Here is an 18,781-nt window from a genome sequence, read left to right on the forward strand (position 1 = left end):
ATCACTGTGTAAGACACAATCAATAGCATGATTCCTTGAATAAGGTGGCAGTTAGAGAATCAGAAGATACGGTTTCTATTCCCAGCTCTGCTATTGACTCATTGTGTGACTTCACATAAGCCACTGAATTTTCTGGAGCACAGTTTTTCTCAGACATTTTCCCTCTTAGAGATCCAAAAGGCTGGGGTTGCCTCTTTCTGCTTGTGCATCTATGGTCTAGGCATAGTGTAATGGGGTATGTGAATCCCTGGTGTCTCGATGTATTGCAGTGGATCTCTGCACTGGGACATGAAGAACTCTGACTTTGCCAAGGGTAAAAGCAAGCTCTTATCTTTGGCGCCGAGGGCTAAAACTGAGATCCAACTCCTGCCTTCTGCAAACTGCAGCATGTTTGTTTTATTCTATTATAGCAAGAGCTCTGAGCTGGGCACTCAGATCAAGAGTTCTGGCTTGGGTTTAACTCTGAACAATAAAACATAAACCTCTTTTTCCCCCTAACCTCATCTCAGCAAGAGCTATAAATTAGTTTAGTTACTCAAGATAGTGCATTGTGTGCAATCAATTAAAAGCAAGTTCTGTACCTCTGAAAACAAATGTCCTACAGAGTTTGATAGAGTGTTTTCCTTGTACACCGTTCTGGCTCCGTGGCAAAAATATCCAAAAGGTAGTGGGGGAAGTAAAAATGTGAAGAAATTATGTCCCAATTGTAAGATGATTTTTTTTTTTTTTTTTTTTTTTAAACCTGGTTATCAGGATATCCAGAACCTATTTTTAGTTCTGCTATTTGTGTTATATGGAAGATCAAGAGTATTGTTTAATTTATTACTTCATGTCTTTTTGGGGAAAGTAGGGCTAAAAATATTGGGTTTGCATTTATACTTTGAGTTCTCTCTATGGTAAGGATTATTTAACAATGGATAAATTTTCTGGGACACTGCAGATGATGGCTAAAACTGACTTGCTTGAAAACTGCTTATTGGATTCTGGGGCAAAGTGAAAGTGAGTCTGCTACCATTCTGATCCAAGGTTCAGATGTTATCAAGTTAGAAAGAAGTAAGATTACCTTTTGTTTGAAAATGGTGCGATAAAATATTGCTAATAATATAATGTATAACAGTATTATAGAGTTAGTTACTAATCATGGGATGGTTATCTATTCTAAGCAATAGACAACAGTGGCTTTAAATTGCAACAATAAAGTTTTCAGGAAAACTTGAGGTATGGCTTTAAGACCTCAGAAATCTTCCTAAGATATGGTGGGCATCTGCCCACATGATTAGCTGTTGGTATGGTAACAATCCCTGATTAGTGAACTGCACAAGTTAAAATCTCCCTTAAGAGGCTAAAGACTCCTAGACATAAATATTCTGTACTAGTGCTGCTCATAAACATTTCTCCCATGAACAGTCATGTATTTTGCTCGAGATGTGGTGGCCAAATTCATCCATGGTGTAACTCTACCACAGACAGAGTTTATGCCAGGGAAGGTTTTGGTTCAGATTATTATTTGGATTGAGAGCAAAGGGTTAGAAGAACTTTCAGCAGGTGTGGATTTGAAATAAGGAGACAGCAAGTTGTTCTTGATGCTGCTCTAAAGGATAATGTAAACTGGGAAGGACAATTACAGGATGAACTGTAGATACATTATACAAGTACCATCGTCATTAGTCTAGGGATTATGTGTGTATAGTTAGGACTAGAAAGGGAGTGCTGTGGTAGATTGGGAAAATCATAGGTCATACTGGAAAGCCCTGTTACACTGCAGGTTTTATTCCCTTGTAGGCTGGATATGATATTTGCATTTAAAAAATGTTAAGAGGTGTACATGAGGCATTCTTGGCTTTAAAACAAAACAAAACCAAACCACCCTGAAAAAACCCAGCAGCTTTTTATTAATCTTTGGTCAATAGTGTGGGTCACAGCAACTACTTTTGCTTTTTAAAAATTCTGACTCTTTATCTTCCCATGACTCTGGCCCTCTATTGAACTTCTGTACTTTTACTTTCCTAAGTAGGGTCCTTTCTGCACTATGTGGCAGCTGCTTGCTTGAATTATGTGCTTTTACCCTCTTGCCTTTTTTTTTAAAAAAAAGATAGTTGCATGAGTAAATTGAGCCCATCTTAAAGCATAAAGGTAAAATAACCAGTTTCAGTCCTTCCTGAATTGAGTTAGGAACCATGACAAAATCTTATGTAAGACTTACTCTTCTTCCCGTGCTTAAATGACCAACAGCTCATAGAATTACTGTTTTCATTAATCAAAGTCAGCACGTTTGTGCCCTTCAAAAGACCTTTCATACCTTATGCTGCCAACTGGGTAACCATCCCTTAGCAAAATTTGTGGTAGCTTGTATTGTGCCCAGTTGGAAGTTTTTCAAAAATTTGGAGATTCAAAAAATAGTATAAGGTGATATAAGCCCAGTCAGAAAGTTATTATACTAACTATTATAAAATAGTAGGGAGAACCTTGATTGCTAAACTGGAACTAAGCACTGGAACATTTCAAAATACAATATTTACAAGAAAGGAAAGAGTGAAAAAGCAGTTTTGTTTTAAAGTTGATGGCACCAAGATATAACTTAATTCATACTCAGGCATCATCTCAAAGGTAAATACTTACAGATTTGACCAGTGAGAACAAAATTCATGTTGACAGCAGTTGAACTGAGCGGTTTAGAGGTAGGAAGATAAAGTTCTTCTGAGACTGTGCCTTTCAGAATTTTCTTTAAACCAGGAAAAGTCATTGTCAGGAGAAGAGTGTAAGTAGAGAAGTTTGAATTACGCCAAAACTGGGGAGATTGTTATTCTCCCATTGCTGCCTGAACTTGACGTTTAGTGAGCATGCTCCGAAGCATATTACTTTAATTAGTCTGAGCATGCTTATTAATTACCCAGAACAGGGTAATCTGGCCTCTGTGGGCAGCACGTTTCCTCACTGGTGTTAGATTGCAAAAGTCTCAGTGTTTTATTTGCTGTGTTTGATGTATTGCATGTCTCTGCTTCGTGATGCCAAACAAGAGCGTAAGGTAAAACATTTGCCCTGTGGCTTTGGTTGATTTATGTAAGTGGTCTTCATCATGACAAGAGTTTGCTGTCTTTTCATGGCCAAACCCCAGAGCTTTTGTGCCTTTTTATAATCCTGTTGATTTATGTCTATATTCAGTTTTCCCTTGCCATACAGATCTTTTAAGCTTTTACTCAGTCCCTAAGAAAAACACATTATAGGTCTGATTTCCAGTTGTCTTAAAGTTGCTTTATACCATATAAACAGTAAAGGAATCATAAAGAGAGTGCAAATGCAGATCAAAAGTAGATTGTATTTTGTAAGAAAACTGTGCTTCTCAGATCCTGGAAATAGGGATTTCTTAGGTGCAGAGCATGCTAGGCTCTTAGGTGTACTCAAATCTCTTTGTTCAGCATCTTCCTATATTTTCAGAAGGACAACCAGATTATACAGATTGACTCTGTGGAATTAAAACTTGACCCAGGAAACTGTATTAAATCAGACGACTAGTGTGGGACTAGCACATCTGTGCCTTACAGGTCCCAGGCTGCATGCTGATTGCCAGGACAGTTCAACAGTGTGAAACTCTTTCCTTTTTGTCCTTTACAGTGCACTTTCAGTAGCAGGTTGAAGGCTGGATGAATTGCTATGATACTGGCAGCCCATATATTTATTTCTTTTATTTTAAATGTGGATGTATAAAATAAAATGGAGCTCTATTCCACTTCAGAGGTAGAGTTACTTCTTTTCTATTATTCATAGCTTCCTTGTTTATATATTTAGGGATCACTATCAATTTTTTTTGGCACAGTGGCTCGCTGGGAGCTGCTGTTCAGTTGCTTGTTCAGTTGCTTGTTCAGTATGGCTAGCTAGTGATTTTTTCAGAACTATTCCTTCTAGATTATGGTTCCCTATTGTGTAGGTATAACCTGCACTCCAAGTTGTTTGTGTAATGTTCGAGTGTATTAAAGCACAACTTTGGACCCAGCTTATCCAGAAAGTTGCCACATTCTCTGTGATTGCTAGAGCTGTTCATAATGAGAATGGGGAAATCTGTCATCCTCAGGTCTTACCAATTATAATTTTATATTTGCAGGGAGGCAACTGCTGAGTGTTGAATAGCATTAGGCCTGATATTGATGCTATAGAACTGTATGAAAGACGTCCAACCAATGGTGATTCCTTGTCAGCAAACAGATCTTTGAGATCTGTCATTTAGCCAGTTCTTAATCCCCCATATCTTTTACTAATATTGTGTAAAGCTAACCTTACATTTCAGGGCTGTGCTGCTGTTGCACTGTCATTTGACACTGCTGTTCTGCCTCATGCATCAAACAAAGCATAAAGCAGAGAAGAACAGAAATAGAAGTGAACAGAACAAGACTGGCTATCATCATTCATGCAGTAGGACTTCACAGATCATATTTAGAAAGGACAAAATCCACAACAATGACAGGCCACAGCTCGTCAGAAGTGATCACATCAAAACAGCAGATCTTAATAAAAGCCCAGCATACTGGAGAGATGTGTTTATTAGGAAGTGACTTGATCATTGTACATGCTCACCCATACACGAGAAGGGGTATATCTGCAGGGCAGGCCATTGCCCAGGGCTGCAAAATATTCAGTAGATCTATGGGTAAATGTGACTTTGTAGGGCTGGAGATTTGCTGGTTTGCCTAGGGCAGCAGAACCCGTAGAGCTGGCCTTGAACACAGTGCACTAGTCACTCTCCTGTGACCTACTAGCAAATAAAGACATTAAAGTGTAATAACCAGGGAGGGCAGTTTGCTTGCTGAGACTGGTAAGGTCTGCCACTCTGCTGCAGTAAGTTGTAAGTGTACTGAAGAAGTAAGAGCCCAGAGTCGTAGGCACTGCCTGTATTTACCACCTGGAAACCTGTGAAACCTGGAAGGGGGAGGACTGATGTAGCCAAATACTAAGACAAAGAGGAAGAATCCTTCTGAGTAGCAGCAGTCCACTTGGGTGTCTTCCTGGACTGATGTCAAAACATGGACCAAGATGTTTTGTGGTTAAAGAAGTTTCAAGAGGCTTCCAATTTTGTTCTTATTTTGGCAGTTTGATTATTACTTTCCTGTGCAGAAAACTTTACCATCTCATTTTGCACAAATACACATTCTGGGATCTGTATTCATACTAATAAAAGCAGGCCCAGTGAAGGCATGAGTCCAGTTACAGAACTTGGCTATGATTTTTAATAGTAAGTTCACTAGGGATTTTGTTTTTTCCTTGCAGAGTCTTTTATTGGACATTTCAAGGAGGACGAATAATTTTGACACCTTAGGTAAGATAACGGTATATAATGTTCCAAGTTCGACACCAAATTCCCCAGATGCCTAAAATCACACATAGGCTTGAAAAATCAGTCCATTTCCCTGCTGTTTTATGAGTGCTTATACTGCTGGGAATATTCTGAAGTGTCTTCCTAATTAAAACTGAACGAATGCTACTCAATAGATGCTTTGCATTTGTTTTTCTTTGTTTATTTTTTTACAGGGTTTGTTTGTTTAATCCTAATTTGCTGAATTCACTCTGCACTTCTCAGCAATTTTTATGATTGAGTCCAAACAATCTAACACACTACTGACACCAAGAGAGATTGTATGGGGTTTGGGTATTTTTGAGGAATTTGTTCTTGAACATGCAGCATGATCAATTGACATAGCATAATCTGGAGCAAGAGCCTGGAGCCAGCTGCAGCCACTGGTACCAGCTTTTGGGTCCCACAGGTGCCTTCAGTAACACAGAGCAAACAGTAAAATACAGTGTCAGAGAGTTTTTTCTCCATTTCTAGTTTCTTTTCTCTCCAACTTCTGTTTTGTGTGCTTGGCTTTGTGTGGGATGGCAACGGTCAGTGGCAATGCATTCCCCAGCAGAGAAGCAGATTGTAAAGATAAGTTTATGATGAAAGATGGTTCAGTGGTCAGAATGCTGAGGCAGTCAGTGGGAACCCAGCTCTATTCTGCCGTGTGCTGCTTCCTGGTTGGTATTCAGCACCTTAGGATCTTTGTTGCCCTGGGGCAGTGTGTCTCACCTGGTTACAGTGAGCTGATGAGGCAATGTTCCAGGCTAGCTTTATATCAGCTAAATGAGTGAAATCCAGGCCTCTCTTGGTTCCTCATTGTTAAAAATGGACATAATACTACTGTGCTACTTTAGTAGGATGCTGTAAAATCAATATTTTAAAGATCATGAGGTTTGACTAGGATAGTGAACAATAAATTCCCGAGTTAGGCTTCTAAAGATAAAATACTTCAAAGTAATAGGAAAACACATCTCCAGCCTGTATTGGGGGGAAGAGAGGGAAAGGGGAGCCAACCTGTAAACAGCAACAGCTCAGGTAACTCTTGCAGTCCTTTAATTAACACTCCCAGTCGCTGAAGCCTGGCTTTGGTGGCTGTTTAACTAGTCCAGAGGGATTCACGTTCTAGCTGTTGAACCGTAGGGATTTGCTTGAAAAGCAGTCACAATAGCAGAAAAAACCCCATCTGAGAGCAGTAGCATGGTGTCATATCGGTAGCACCAGGGGTTCAGCTATACACTGGGTCAATTGACAAGCTTGCTAATGTAGAGTGCAAGATTAATTGGCTTTGGTCAGCCTTTGCTTCACTATCTGAATATCATTATAAGGAATGTAAATGATTATGCAATGCAGAGAAATGCCACAATAGTCTCAGTGTCTCCTTTTATACTTGTCTCTTTTTAAACAGGGCTTTATCTAAATGCAAATGTGATTTCAGCCTTCTGATTAGGACATTATACTGTCATCCATTCCAGAAAAGCACAATTAGTGGATTATTTTATTTCTGACTCAACAGTTCTTGGTTTCGATAGTTTGTTTGTTGTGCTATGCATGATATTTAAGTTATCAGAAGGAGATTTACATTATTAGTCAGGATTATAGCCAGATTTTGTGAGGTCAGGGTTTTTTTTCTTGGCAGATAAAAATGGTAACATTTGTGGGATTCGAGAAGGGATGTTTTTAGAACAAAAGGCAATAGTGCAGATTCTACTATGCTTCCTTGTCCTTTTTGTGCCAAGTAAGGGGCAAACTACAGTAGTAACTATGCAAATTCTTCAATGTTGTGGGGTGTACAAGTGCAGAGTTTAGCTTTACCTGTTTTCAGGATCTATTCCCTGTTGAGTTGTATTCACACAGTGCCCCAGTATCTTAATAGTGGGTCAGGTCATAAGATTATTTTTCATTAAATTGCCATTTTACCAAAATAGCCATCAAGTTTTCTATGTGCTGTGGTGGATTTCCAGTGAAATTTTCAATGGAAATGGTATTGCAATCACTGTGAAGTTACACACTCAGAAAAATACAGACCTTTGGTGATAAACTTCCCTGTGAAGCTTATCCATGTCACAAAATTTGTAGCACTTTTGCAGTTTATGAATCTGTCAAAACTCAGGATTTTTTTTTTTTTCTATAAGTAAAGGAGCCTCATACACTACATGTTTTATAACTAGACCTGGTAAAAACTTCAATCTTCAAATCTATTGAAGTCCAGTATTTGGGGGAAGGTGAAGGATATTTTTTTCCAAAATTCATCAGTGTAAATGTATTTGTCACAGGATTTGAATTCATCAGTTCATCATTTTCCAATGAAAAATTACCACAGGGGAAAAATCCTCATTATCTATAGTGAAACAACATTTTCAATTCCATTGATCAGTTTAATCCTTCCATATTCATATGTTTACGTGACTCTGGCTTCTTGCTGTCTCCCAGAGCTTATTTTCTTTATGCTGAAGTAAGCTGTCCTATACATTCCCAACACATGAAGGATCTTTGCTTTTGTGACAGGAAATCCATTGTACCACTTAGGTTTAATTAGAGCACAATGAGATATGATGAGTTTACACATCAAAGTCTAGAAACAACTCAACAAATTGGCTCTAGTCCCGTAGTATATTTTTCGGATCTGTACTGAATTGGGATGTTTCACTGTATTTAGTGGGAATGTGTGAAATACAGGGTCAGGTTCCTGGGGTCAGTGGAAGTAAACCAATTCTTACCAGCTAAGGATCTAGCCCCAGAAACCTGTATGCAAAGCTAAATCTAGGTTCAGATCAACTTGAATCCAGCTGCGTAGTCTAGATTTTGATACTGGATGATTAAAAACCCATTTTCTCATAAGTTCTGTGTAAGTAGCAAGTTGAATCCTATGTCCAGTTCTAGTTTGCACTGAGTTCAGACAGTTGAATATAAACCCAGGACATATTTTAATCTGCCACATAATGGAGAAGGGGTTAGTTTACATCTAGGTACACAGATGGTCTTTATATTCTGCTCCCTTGTAGCACTACTTACGTGTTGGTAAGTCACACTCACTGATGACAGTGCCCTATCTCTTACACAAATCAAGCTCTCATATCTTTAACATGTATGTGGATTTATCATTTCAAGAAGTAAGACTTATTACTGTAGCAATTTTTCCCTTCCATAAATGCTTTTCATTAAGGGAATTCTGATGTTTCACAGATCCTTTTTTTTATTTCAGGAAACCCTAATTTGAGATACAGTATCCAGATCCCAACTTTGTCTATACTCAGGGTTATGGAATGGGTCCATTTTTGTCTTACTGTTATTAATCTACATTTGGGCATATTACATGAAAGATTAAAAAAAAGAGAAAAGGAAAACATTGGTTGGAGCCAAAGATATCCCATGTGAAGCTGGTCTAGTAATTTAATTTCTGTGCCTTGTTTCCTAGTGATGAGAGCAGTCTACAGTGTGAGTGGTGTTCTTGTGTCTGTATCTGACACTGGGAGACACTCAGGGTATGGTAATAGAAGATTCAGAAATACGTAAAGCTAGATAGATGTCTGTGGGTGAAACACCTCTAAATAGTAGTCCTTACGCTTCAGTAGTTTTTTGTAACAGACTCTAGAAGGTGCTTTATTCTTAAAAGTGACTTGATTAATCAGGCTTTAAATGACTGACAGATAAAGCTCCTTGACAATCACCCGGCTATTAACATGGCATTTTTTTTTATTTCTGGCATGCCTTATAGCAGTCTTCTCTTTTTCATATTCCTTCTTTTTATAACTGTATCTGTTCAGGCAGTTCATTTTCAAATGTATTTGCAAAACAGAGAAATATAGTTAGATACACAGAGGGCGTCCAAACTTTAGTGAAAAGGTCTTGCTTCCCCTATGTAATTTCATATGGTGAAAAATTCAAGGCTACCAAAGAAGGGCAATGCATATATTACTGTATTCTTTAACTTATGAATGAAAAGTAAATCTAGATTTTTGAGGAAAAAATAAAATCCTCACATGCCCGTCCCTTTGAAAAGAACATTGACATCTTCTATAATGTGTCAGGAATATTACTCAGTCTACATATATTGTTCTCAGTTTTGTCACCTGCAGTGCTAAATGCCAGGGGAAAACTGAAGGAGGGGGTTTAGCATGATGCTTGTATAGTAAATGTTTCTTGCAACATATGGTATAAATTGACAACCCCAAAATAATTTACAAAGGTAGTGCTAGTTGAACACTGAAAGTTCAATTTAAACAGTGGGGTAAACAGAGTGACACTAAATATCCTAAGCAGGAAAGGAAAGCAAAAGCAAAGGCATTTGCATAACAAAACCAGATGATTTTTCATAGTTTCATTTGTGTTCTCACTGATGCACAGTAGGTGTGTACAGAGATATCGCCGAGCTGAGTGCTAAGAAGAAACTGAAGGAGGGTACCGGAATCTATTTTGAAAGTCCATTTCTGTTAGATGCGTTCCTAAAAAGAAAACTTCAGGAAAGAATTTGAGGAGGGAAGTTGGTGCTGAGAGTGATATCAAGGATAGAGTGCAAGGTGTACGCTGGAAATATGCCCTCAGCTCTCTGCTGGAAGAGAAGCCCTAGGATCAGACCACCTTGTTATAGTTTGAAAAATAACATCTATGGATACCTGCTTGAGGTATCTGTTGAGACCTTCAGCACTTGGAAAGGAGGCCAGATGGGGTGTTATACCATGAGGTGTTCAGTATGCCAGAAAAAACCCGAGAGCCACTCTGAAACAAACTCTTATATAGTATCAAATATAATATTATTGCCCCATCATTGGAAGTGTTCAAAGCCCCATCTGACCTGATGAGCAGCCTGGTGTACTGAAAGGTGTCCCTGCCCACGGCGAGGGGGCTGGGGACTAGATGATCTTTAAAGGTCCCTTTCAACCCAAACCATTCTATGATTATATTTCTTGTTTTCAAAATAGGACACAGACTTGGAATCATGCTACCTAATTTAGGCTTGTAACTGCAGGATCTATATTATAATTCATGTTTTGCTACTCCTTCTGTCTTCAATGGAGAGAAGGGCAGGGTGTCAGTCTGTCTATGTACTATTTGAGTCACACTTTGGAGATGCTTATCTTTCTACTGGTTGGAGTGGGAATGCAGGGATCTCTCTGCTGACTATGGAGAGTATAATCACCTTCTGTACTCAAATGCCAAAGTGAAATGAATCCAAAACAAAAAATGCATGGAGCTGATGCCCAGCATAGGTTTCATTGCATAGAGAGTGATATTTTACAGAAAAAACATTGGAAGAAAAGAAGCGATGAATATTTTGAAGCTTGGAGGTATTCCGATCTTTTTTTTTTTTTAAGACAAACTTTTTAAGTAAAGCCATAATTAGCACACCTTGTGAGCTTGGAAAGTGAGCTAGCAATTGGACTAGTCAGACTGAAGCCATTTTGAAACTCAGCTCTTGGTCTATATTTCTAATTTTTCGTAACATCTTTCTGCCCTACATATGTGTTTTTTGGACAGTATCCAATTTCTGTAGTGTGTGAGGCCAAATGGCTTTTATTAAACAAATGTGAAAAAACAGAACTGGATTGCAGCAGCAGTATAGAGCTAACTTATTGCCCTCATGATGGAAGAATGGTTTTCTAATTGTTTGTGAAAGCTAATGGAAACCATATTTTGGCTGTGAATAATTCTCAGGAGGGATTGTTGTGGAGTCTTACCTCATCTCTTGTACTTTCCTGATAGAACGTATCAAGTATTCAAAAGCAGACACACCCCATGAAGCTCAAAGTGTAGAAAACCTCTGGTCAGCTCTAGATGCTAGAGAAAGATGGGACTCCGTAGGTGAGTGAGCCTTACTGGCACATCACTGACCTGCCAGAGGCTGGTGCAGATTTACCTTTATTATGGCGTGTCACTTGTGGGAAGACTGGGTAACTGGCAGAGGTTAAAGGTTCTGATGATAGAATCCAGGAGCTGACTAATTAAGATTTTCCTGTCCCCAAGACCTCATGATATCACACTCAACCAAGTTGAGAGAAGGGGGTATTCAAAAACTTACTCCTGTTAACATCGTCTACTTCTGAGTTACCTGTAACTAAAAACTGGAAATACTTTTTGCGTTTTGTCCATAGAATCTTTTTTAAATGTTATACCACTCCAGTCCCTAAAATCTTTATTCCAGACTTTAGTAATAACAACCAAATGAAAGTTGCTATCTTAAATGTTGAATTTGATTCACCTTTTCTCTTTCGTGATGCGTATTAGTCCTTCTTGCACTGGATGGGGCACTGCCAGCACAATACAAAACAACAGGTTTTCCAATTGCCATATTTGACATTGGCATCACCCATTTATCCATTTGGGAATGGCCTTCGTCTACTTTTCTTTCCAGGATCCCCTGAACAGGTAGTCACTAGCCTATGATTAAGGGAGGGACCAAGCTGAATCTTGGGCAGGTAGTTGATAAGCTGTGTTGTATTAGCTCCAATGGAAAGTCATCAGAGCCATTCTACTGGTGTTTACAGAGCGTGGGGTGCAATAGCCTTTTTTTAGGTGGTTTGGATTTTTTTATAATGTTAGTAACAGAATCAGGGCAAACAGCACCATACATCCATCCTTCAGTTCGTTGCAATCACAAAAAATGTGGCATACTGGTAATGACTGTCAAATTGGGATTTTTGTGACTTTAACTCCCTAGTGAAAAATACTCATAAGTGTGATCAGCATTTGTCTTGTAGTACCTGTTTGTTGTAAAAATATATATACACACTCTGGGGAAAGGGCTCTGCTTGTTGAAAGTGTTTGCTAAAGTGATTTTGAGTAAAGTCACAAACGAAGCAATTTCAGATGTAAGGAAAGATGTCAGTATCAGCAGGAAAGGGATCCTGACACAGGTTCTTCAAAGGTTTATGCCTATTAAGCTTATTGTGTATCTTAGAAATAGTTTTAATAATTTACATCATTGGCTCATGAGATAGTAACCCTGGTAAGTACTTCCTTAAGACAATCATCTTTTTCCCTTGGAGGATAGAAAAGCTGTTTCTGAAGTGTCATCAGAGCCTTTCTTAGGGGCTTCCATAACACCCATCAGCTGTGACTCACTATGTTTCTGCAGGTCCTTAAAAAAATAGTGTTATAAAACTTGCCCGTTGCGATCAGCTAAGCAGGTGGTGAGCTATATTGTGTGCTCTAATAGTCTACACAAAACCGGGCTCATATTACTGTCACCTCCTCCCCATTCCCATCCCACCTGTTTGGCTCATCTGCCTTGTTCTGCCTCATGACTTGTCATTAGTCTGCCTTGTAAATTCTTTGTGGCAGAAACTTTTTCATTAGATACGTATGTATATATAGTAACCTACCATGATAGAGCCCGAATCCTTGACTGAAGTGTATGGGCACAATTCCAATACAGTTAATAACGTTAATATTGCAAGGCTCTTTCTCACACATTTCCTGTAGACAAGAAGCTCTGCCACAGGAGCAGCTCCTTCTTGTTTTACAAGATGTTACTTTTGACAAAATATAGTTAGATTTGAAAAAATCAATATAGCATAGATTTCGCCCAGTCTTTCAGTAGTGAACAGGAAAAAAACAATAGGGAGGTGCTCAGATGTGACTTTGTACTGTGGTTTTGTGCCATGAGTAAAGCAATGTTGTAGAGGCCCATCCCCCAAGAATAAGACACATTCTGCATTTTTGTCTTAGAATTCTTTAATTTTCTTCACATAAAAGAATACTTTTTGTGTCTAAAACATTAAAAATTTTCCATGACCTCTACTACTGTCAATCAGCATATCTCATTACTGATGTAGAGGTATACTAATTTATATCTACTTAGTCATAGACTGAGATGGAATTTTGTTTTACTGAAAATATAGATTACAATTGCACATATCCCATGGGCATTTTTTAGGTACATAGTGAGGAGATTTTCCCTACTGCAAGAAGAGCTAGTTCATGCAAATATGCTGCCCAGGCCTGCGATAGCTGTGGTGAACTATTCTGAAATAAATTTAGCCAAAGGACTTAAATTACTTAAGAAAAAGGAAAAAAGTATTTCAAATGATGAGTAAGTATCATAACGGGTGCTAAAATAATGCCATACACCTACTTCATTATTCAGTTACTTATTTATTATCTTTATTCTTAAGAGTAATGACATAAAAGTGCTTTTTTCCAAATGTTAATTTAGCACTCTGCAGATGGTAACCATCTGTTAAATGACAAGTCATTTACAGTATTTGATTAGCACTTTATATAGCTTGGATGGACTTATTGTTACAATATGTAAGTGTAGTTATGGATGTAAAACTTGTTAGATTTGTTCTTTTTCTGTTTCTGTTACCAAAAAAATTGAATATTCCAAACCTGTCAATATTTTTGCCTGTCTTCTCCTATATTTATACACCTTAATTCATGTTAAAGCCTGACATTCATAGGCCAGTTCACAAGATATTCTTGAGAGAATGTCAATACTAGGAAATACTGTTAAATTCCGACACCATTTGTAGTCACTGTGAGTGCTCTCATTACACAATGTCGCCATGTGGATGGACCCTTGTGGGTGCTCAAGGGAAGCACTGGAAGTTTGAATGAAGCTAAGAATCATGGCTTAGCAAGTAGAAAACTCCCTCGGGGCTGTGATACGGCTTTGTATACTTACAGTAGCTTACACTGTGGGTGTTCTTTTAAACTAGGAAAAAATGTAATATTGCAATACACATGAACATTACCAACATAAAGTGATCTTGCATGAACTGCACGCTTTTGTATTTCAATACCTTGATCAATGACAGCTAACCCCCGTCTGTCTGTAAACTAAGCAAGTTCTGATTCGTTCCATATTGTGTTTTCTTCTAAAGTTTCTTCAAGTTATGCTGCTAAACCTTAATTTTCTGGCCCTGTTTTCATAGTTGCAAAACTACTTTACACTTCTATTTCTGTGTTTTTAATGAAAATCATTAGGTATTTTGATCTGTGGTTTTTATTTTCAACAGCTAAATAGCTTGATGATGGCCCCACTACCAAATGCTGAGTTAGTTCAGAACTCTTTGCAGTTATATCGTTACCTGCTTCGATGCTGTAAGCAACTTCCCGAAGAGAATATTCGTCAGCATTACAGACATGCAGTCAGGCAGGTGAGAAACAGACTTCTTTTCTGTTGGTGGAATTCAGTGTTGTGGGGTGGTTTTGGTTTTGTCTGTTTTCCTCTTCCTCCAGTTTGAACTGACTTTTTATAATTCCTGGGATTTAAAATTATTCTTCTGCAAGCTTAAAACATTAGTGGATTTGCAGGATTATACTGGGAGTATGTGAGGGAGCATTTTTTGTTTGCTTTAAATCTGAAACCTTCTATTTCCCTTGGCCTTAATCTCTAATTCTTGTGTTAGTCAAGTGAATGAGCAATCATTCCTTACTCACCTAAACATGTTTTTTTATGGTGAAACTTACTGGTTCCTTGTCAGACATTTTTTTAATATCTATATCCCACCCCAAGCCCCTCACCTGGGTAGATCTCATCTAACTGTTCATATGGAAGTAATTTCATTACTTTGATCATAACTGTCATCATGTGCCTTTCTAGTTTTAATATATCAGACAATTTCAGTTGCTATTCTGAATTGAAGTTTTCTGGAGTGTTTTGCTGATGATGTATGAAAGGAGTAAAATACTTAATATGAAATTACATTTGATGGGACTTGCTAGGGAAATAGCACGGCCAGGTACTACAATGTGTATTTTTACCTTTTCAGATCAACAGGTTGCTTTCATCAAATATTTTTCTTTGAAATTTAATTGATCCTTATTTTGACAGCTATAGCGTTAAGTTGGCTAGTCAGTGTAACGCTATGAATGTTGCAGAGTTTCAAAGTTCATGCTGATGAAGATGATCCTGAGCGAATCCAGCAGATCATTAAGAGAGCCATTGAAGATGCTGACTGGGTCATGAATAAAGTAAGTGCATCAGATTGTCTTGAGTTTGTTCTCTCTCAGTTCAGATCAAAGAAAACATCAGAAAACAAGTTAGGAACAGCAGTCTGGTCCCCGCTGTCCTGGGCAGTGAAGTGTCTGGGTGAAAGGAAGTACCTAGCCACTAGGGATTTATGATTGTGATAGTTCTTGTTTAAAAATTTTCCTTTCTTGATACCAAATCAAGTGTATTTTTTAGAACCAATGATGCTTTAAGTTGGTCTCTGTATGAATCGTTGTTTCCGTGGAGGATTCTATTAAATATCAGCAGTGGTGGCTTGTATAACTTTATAATTAAAAAAACCCACCACCAAATCCCAAAACTAGGGTGTTTTGCAAGCCCCAGTTTGCCGATGTGCATCAGTTGTTTTCCTAACAGGAATCTATCTTCTCTTAGTCAGTTTACATAAACTGCTGGAATGATTTACTTTCTTTTCTCAGATCTTGCCTGTTGCTGTGCAGATCAGGATTGGACACAACATAGTGGCAAAATTTGTGTAATTGATTTACTTGTGCCATAGTTAGTACCTAGTGGATGTGCCTCTTTACTATCACAGCACCAAAAGATACCACTCAGACTGGTTTCTTAGATAAAGGAACGAAGATTGGTTATTGTTAGACATCTGAGTGTCACCTCTACTTCCTTAGATTTACATCTTGGTGGGGAGCATGATATGTTAACGTGGATTTCTCAGTATATTGAAACAAGTCAAAAGTTCAGCTTGCTCTAAATATCTGTGATTTAATTTACCAAATGACTGTTAAGTCTTTCTCTGTGCCAGTCCATGAAATCCAAATGAGAATTGTTACAGGAGCAAGCACAGATTAGTCATAGATTATAAAATTATAGCAGTAGCCAAATCCCAGCAGTTACAGCCTAGTAAATAACTGTCTGTGCCTGCATCTGATTTTTTTTCCTCCCTACTATTATGAAAAGCCTCATTCTGATTCTGCTACAGAGATTCTAGTCTGCATCATTGGAAAACTGGTAATTGAACTGTGGGAGAGGAGGATCAGATTCACAGTGCCTGCCAAGAAGCATTATTTTATATTGTAGCGAGAAAGCCTATCAAGTTTCAATCTAACTTTGAAGAAAATGAGATAATTTTATGTAGATCATGAAGAGGTTTGTAAATCATTGTCAGTATGAACTGTTATTTTTAGTTATGAGCTCTTTCCCACAAATAATTGTTTGTTTATTTTTTCTGTTTTTTTAGTATAAAACGCAGAAGTAGAAGAGGAATGATGAAGACAAGAATGGCATTGGTAAACATCCTTAGAGGACATGCAGTCAAGCCCAATACTATATTATAGTTATTGCCTGGTGTTTTCTTTTAGATAATACAAATACAGTAATTTATATCTCATTGGGATGTCACGAGGCTAAAATAATATTTCTGAAGCTTTTTGAGTCTCTAGATTAAAAGGCACCGTCTAGGTTCAGAGTATTAGCTTGCATAATCACTAACTTTAGCTTAAAGGCCAAACTTGTCTAAGTAACACATAGCTTCTCAGGAAAACTTAGAATAAAAATACAATGGAGTACAAATCATTAACAAATAACAAATAGTGCCCAGTCTCTCACTCATATCTGAATTACAGTGTCTCATCTGAAAGAATTTAACTAGTATCTGAGCATAAAGATCTCTACTGGGAGCCTGCAAACCTGAGAGATTAACATTGAGGATCAGAGCAAATTTCTCTTTACTTAATTGTGGACTAGATTGTACTGTTAGGCCTAGATCCACTGTAGCACAGCAGTGTTTGATACACTTATGGTGCAGATTATTTGGAGGCAAAGTTCTTCTGCATAAGTAACGGTGGATTTAAGCTTGTGTTTGTGTGATGTTCTGAATTATGGTAGTCAGTCTGTTATGTCGGAGCACCTTCTCTAGAACCACAGATACGCTTTCAGAGTGAAGCAGAGGTATGACCAGAGCACAGGCCTGGCTTTTATCTAGCAGCAGACACAAAAGCATAGGCTACTGAGTGGAGAGCATACCCATGAGAACTTTAAGCCCATCTGAAGCTTGAACCACACTATTTTCCACTTGCCTGTCTGTGCTACGGGCATATTTTCCTTCTACTCTGTAGGTTTGCACTTGAACTAACGGTTGCCTTTTCTTATTTAAAGATAGGTGCCTGTCATGTAATCTCAAAACTCTCAAGGACAGGGACACCATTCAGATGGGGTATGTGCACGGAATGGTATAATCACTGAAATGTGCAATGTTGTACAGATATAAAGGCCTTCACAACTTCTTGCAACATATAATAAATGACCTTTAAAAATGGGAGTCCACGTCCTTTTTTAAAAGACTGTTTTTTCAATGCCCTAATAGATTTTTATCAGGGAAGACTCAGTAGAAATACTATCTATCTTAAATAAAATTAATTTAGGGGTAAAAGGGTTTCCTTTTGAAACATGACCTTTGCTTTTAGCTGTGCTTGGAACTTTATGCCTCCAGATGGCAGTGCATGCTGCAATGCGTCTCCCAAGTCCCCAGTCTCTGGGGGTTGGGTTTGTTTTTACTGTTTCCAAGTTGTTGAGCTTCCTCATCTGCCAAAACAGAATTCAAGTGCTAGGGCAGATCTCTTCTAGGCTCCAGATTTTTTTTTTTTTTTCGTTTAGCCGTGAAAGAAACAAAAAGAAAATCCCAGCTCAAAATACTTGAGAAGAATTTGACAAGTGCAATAAAAGAAATGGGGGCCACAAGTGAACATTTATACCATGAAGTATTGTATTAAAAAATTTCCTTAGTCTCTGCTAACCCTAAACCTTCCTCTTCAAGAATTCCTGCCCTCTGTTTGTTATTCTTTCCTCTGCCATCACCACTATTGTTCCTCTCTCTAGTCCTACATCTTTAATATCACCTTATACACCCTCAACTTCTGTTCATGTTCTACATATTCCTTAATTCTGTTCCCTCTCATCTCTCTACACTTCTTTCTCTTCCTCCAATCCTATTCTGACAGATGCGTCAGAAAATGCTGGGGCCATCATTCTGCTGGATTTCAGGCAATAGTGTTTCTCAACAAAGTAGGTGTAAGTTTTGTTTCCTCGTGTGAGGAGAGCCACTTGTCTTTCTACTTAAATGCTTTTTTTTTTTATATGGAACCATTCTGGTTTAAACTTTCAAAATAATTTGATGCAACGTAGAGCACAGAAAACTTCATCCTTGACAGTTGACAAGGAATATCCAGTATTAAACTGAACACTGCAATGAAAAAGCTGAAGCAGATTTTGTAGTAGATATCTGAATGTGCTACTTGTAATCAAGAACAGCAAGCAGAGGACCCAGTGGGGATGCACTGAACTTTATATCAGCGCAATAGTGAAAACTGTAAGACTCAATAGGATTAACAGTGTATGGAAACATACTAGTTTCCTGAGCTTTAAATGTAGCGTGCTCAACAGTCCTCTATTGCTTTAATTGTCTGACTTTCTGTAGTGTGAGACAAAATATTTTGTTCAATTACTAAATAGGATAATTGTGTGTGTCTCAATCATTCTTACACACC

At 38.1% G+C, this 18,781-nt stretch overlaps 1 protein-coding gene across 5 annotated transcripts in view; it reads left to right on the forward strand.

Annotated features, from left to right (window-relative positions):
• The window catches only part of LYRM9 (LYR motif containing 9), a 41,482-nt gene extending 23,926 nt beyond the window's left edge, over nucleotides 1–17,556 (forward strand). For 3 of the 5 annotated variants that reach the window (XM_042791528.1, XM_033004817.2, XM_033004818.1), the window contains exons 3-6: nucleotides 5,260–5,308; nucleotides 14,287–14,427; nucleotides 15,152–15,244; nucleotides 16,477–17,556. In XM_042791528.1, coding sequence (XP_042647462.1) covers nucleotides 14,299–14,427; nucleotides 15,152–15,244; nucleotides 16,477–16,494 — 240 coding nt within the window. In that variant the 5' untranslated portion in view covers nucleotides 5,260–5,308; nucleotides 14,287–14,298 and the 3' untranslated portion in view covers nucleotides 16,495–17,556. Of the gene's footprint in view, nucleotides 1–5,259; nucleotides 5,309–11,029; nucleotides 11,129–14,286; nucleotides 14,428–15,151; nucleotides 15,245–16,476 lie in introns of all 5 variants that reach the window. The other 2 variants (XM_033004821.2, XM_033004820.2) reach the window with 2 other exon arrangements.
• Nucleotides 17,557–18,781: the final 1,225 nt, after the last annotated feature.

Source organism: Tyto alba, unplaced genomic scaffold, assembly GCF_018691265.1.
Source record: "Tyto alba isolate M040663 unplaced genomic scaffold, T.alba_DEE_v4.0 Super-Scaffold_19, whole genome shotgun sequence".
Classification (NCBI taxonomy): domain Eukaryota; kingdom Metazoa; phylum Chordata; class Aves; order Strigiformes; family Tytonidae; genus Tyto; species Tyto alba.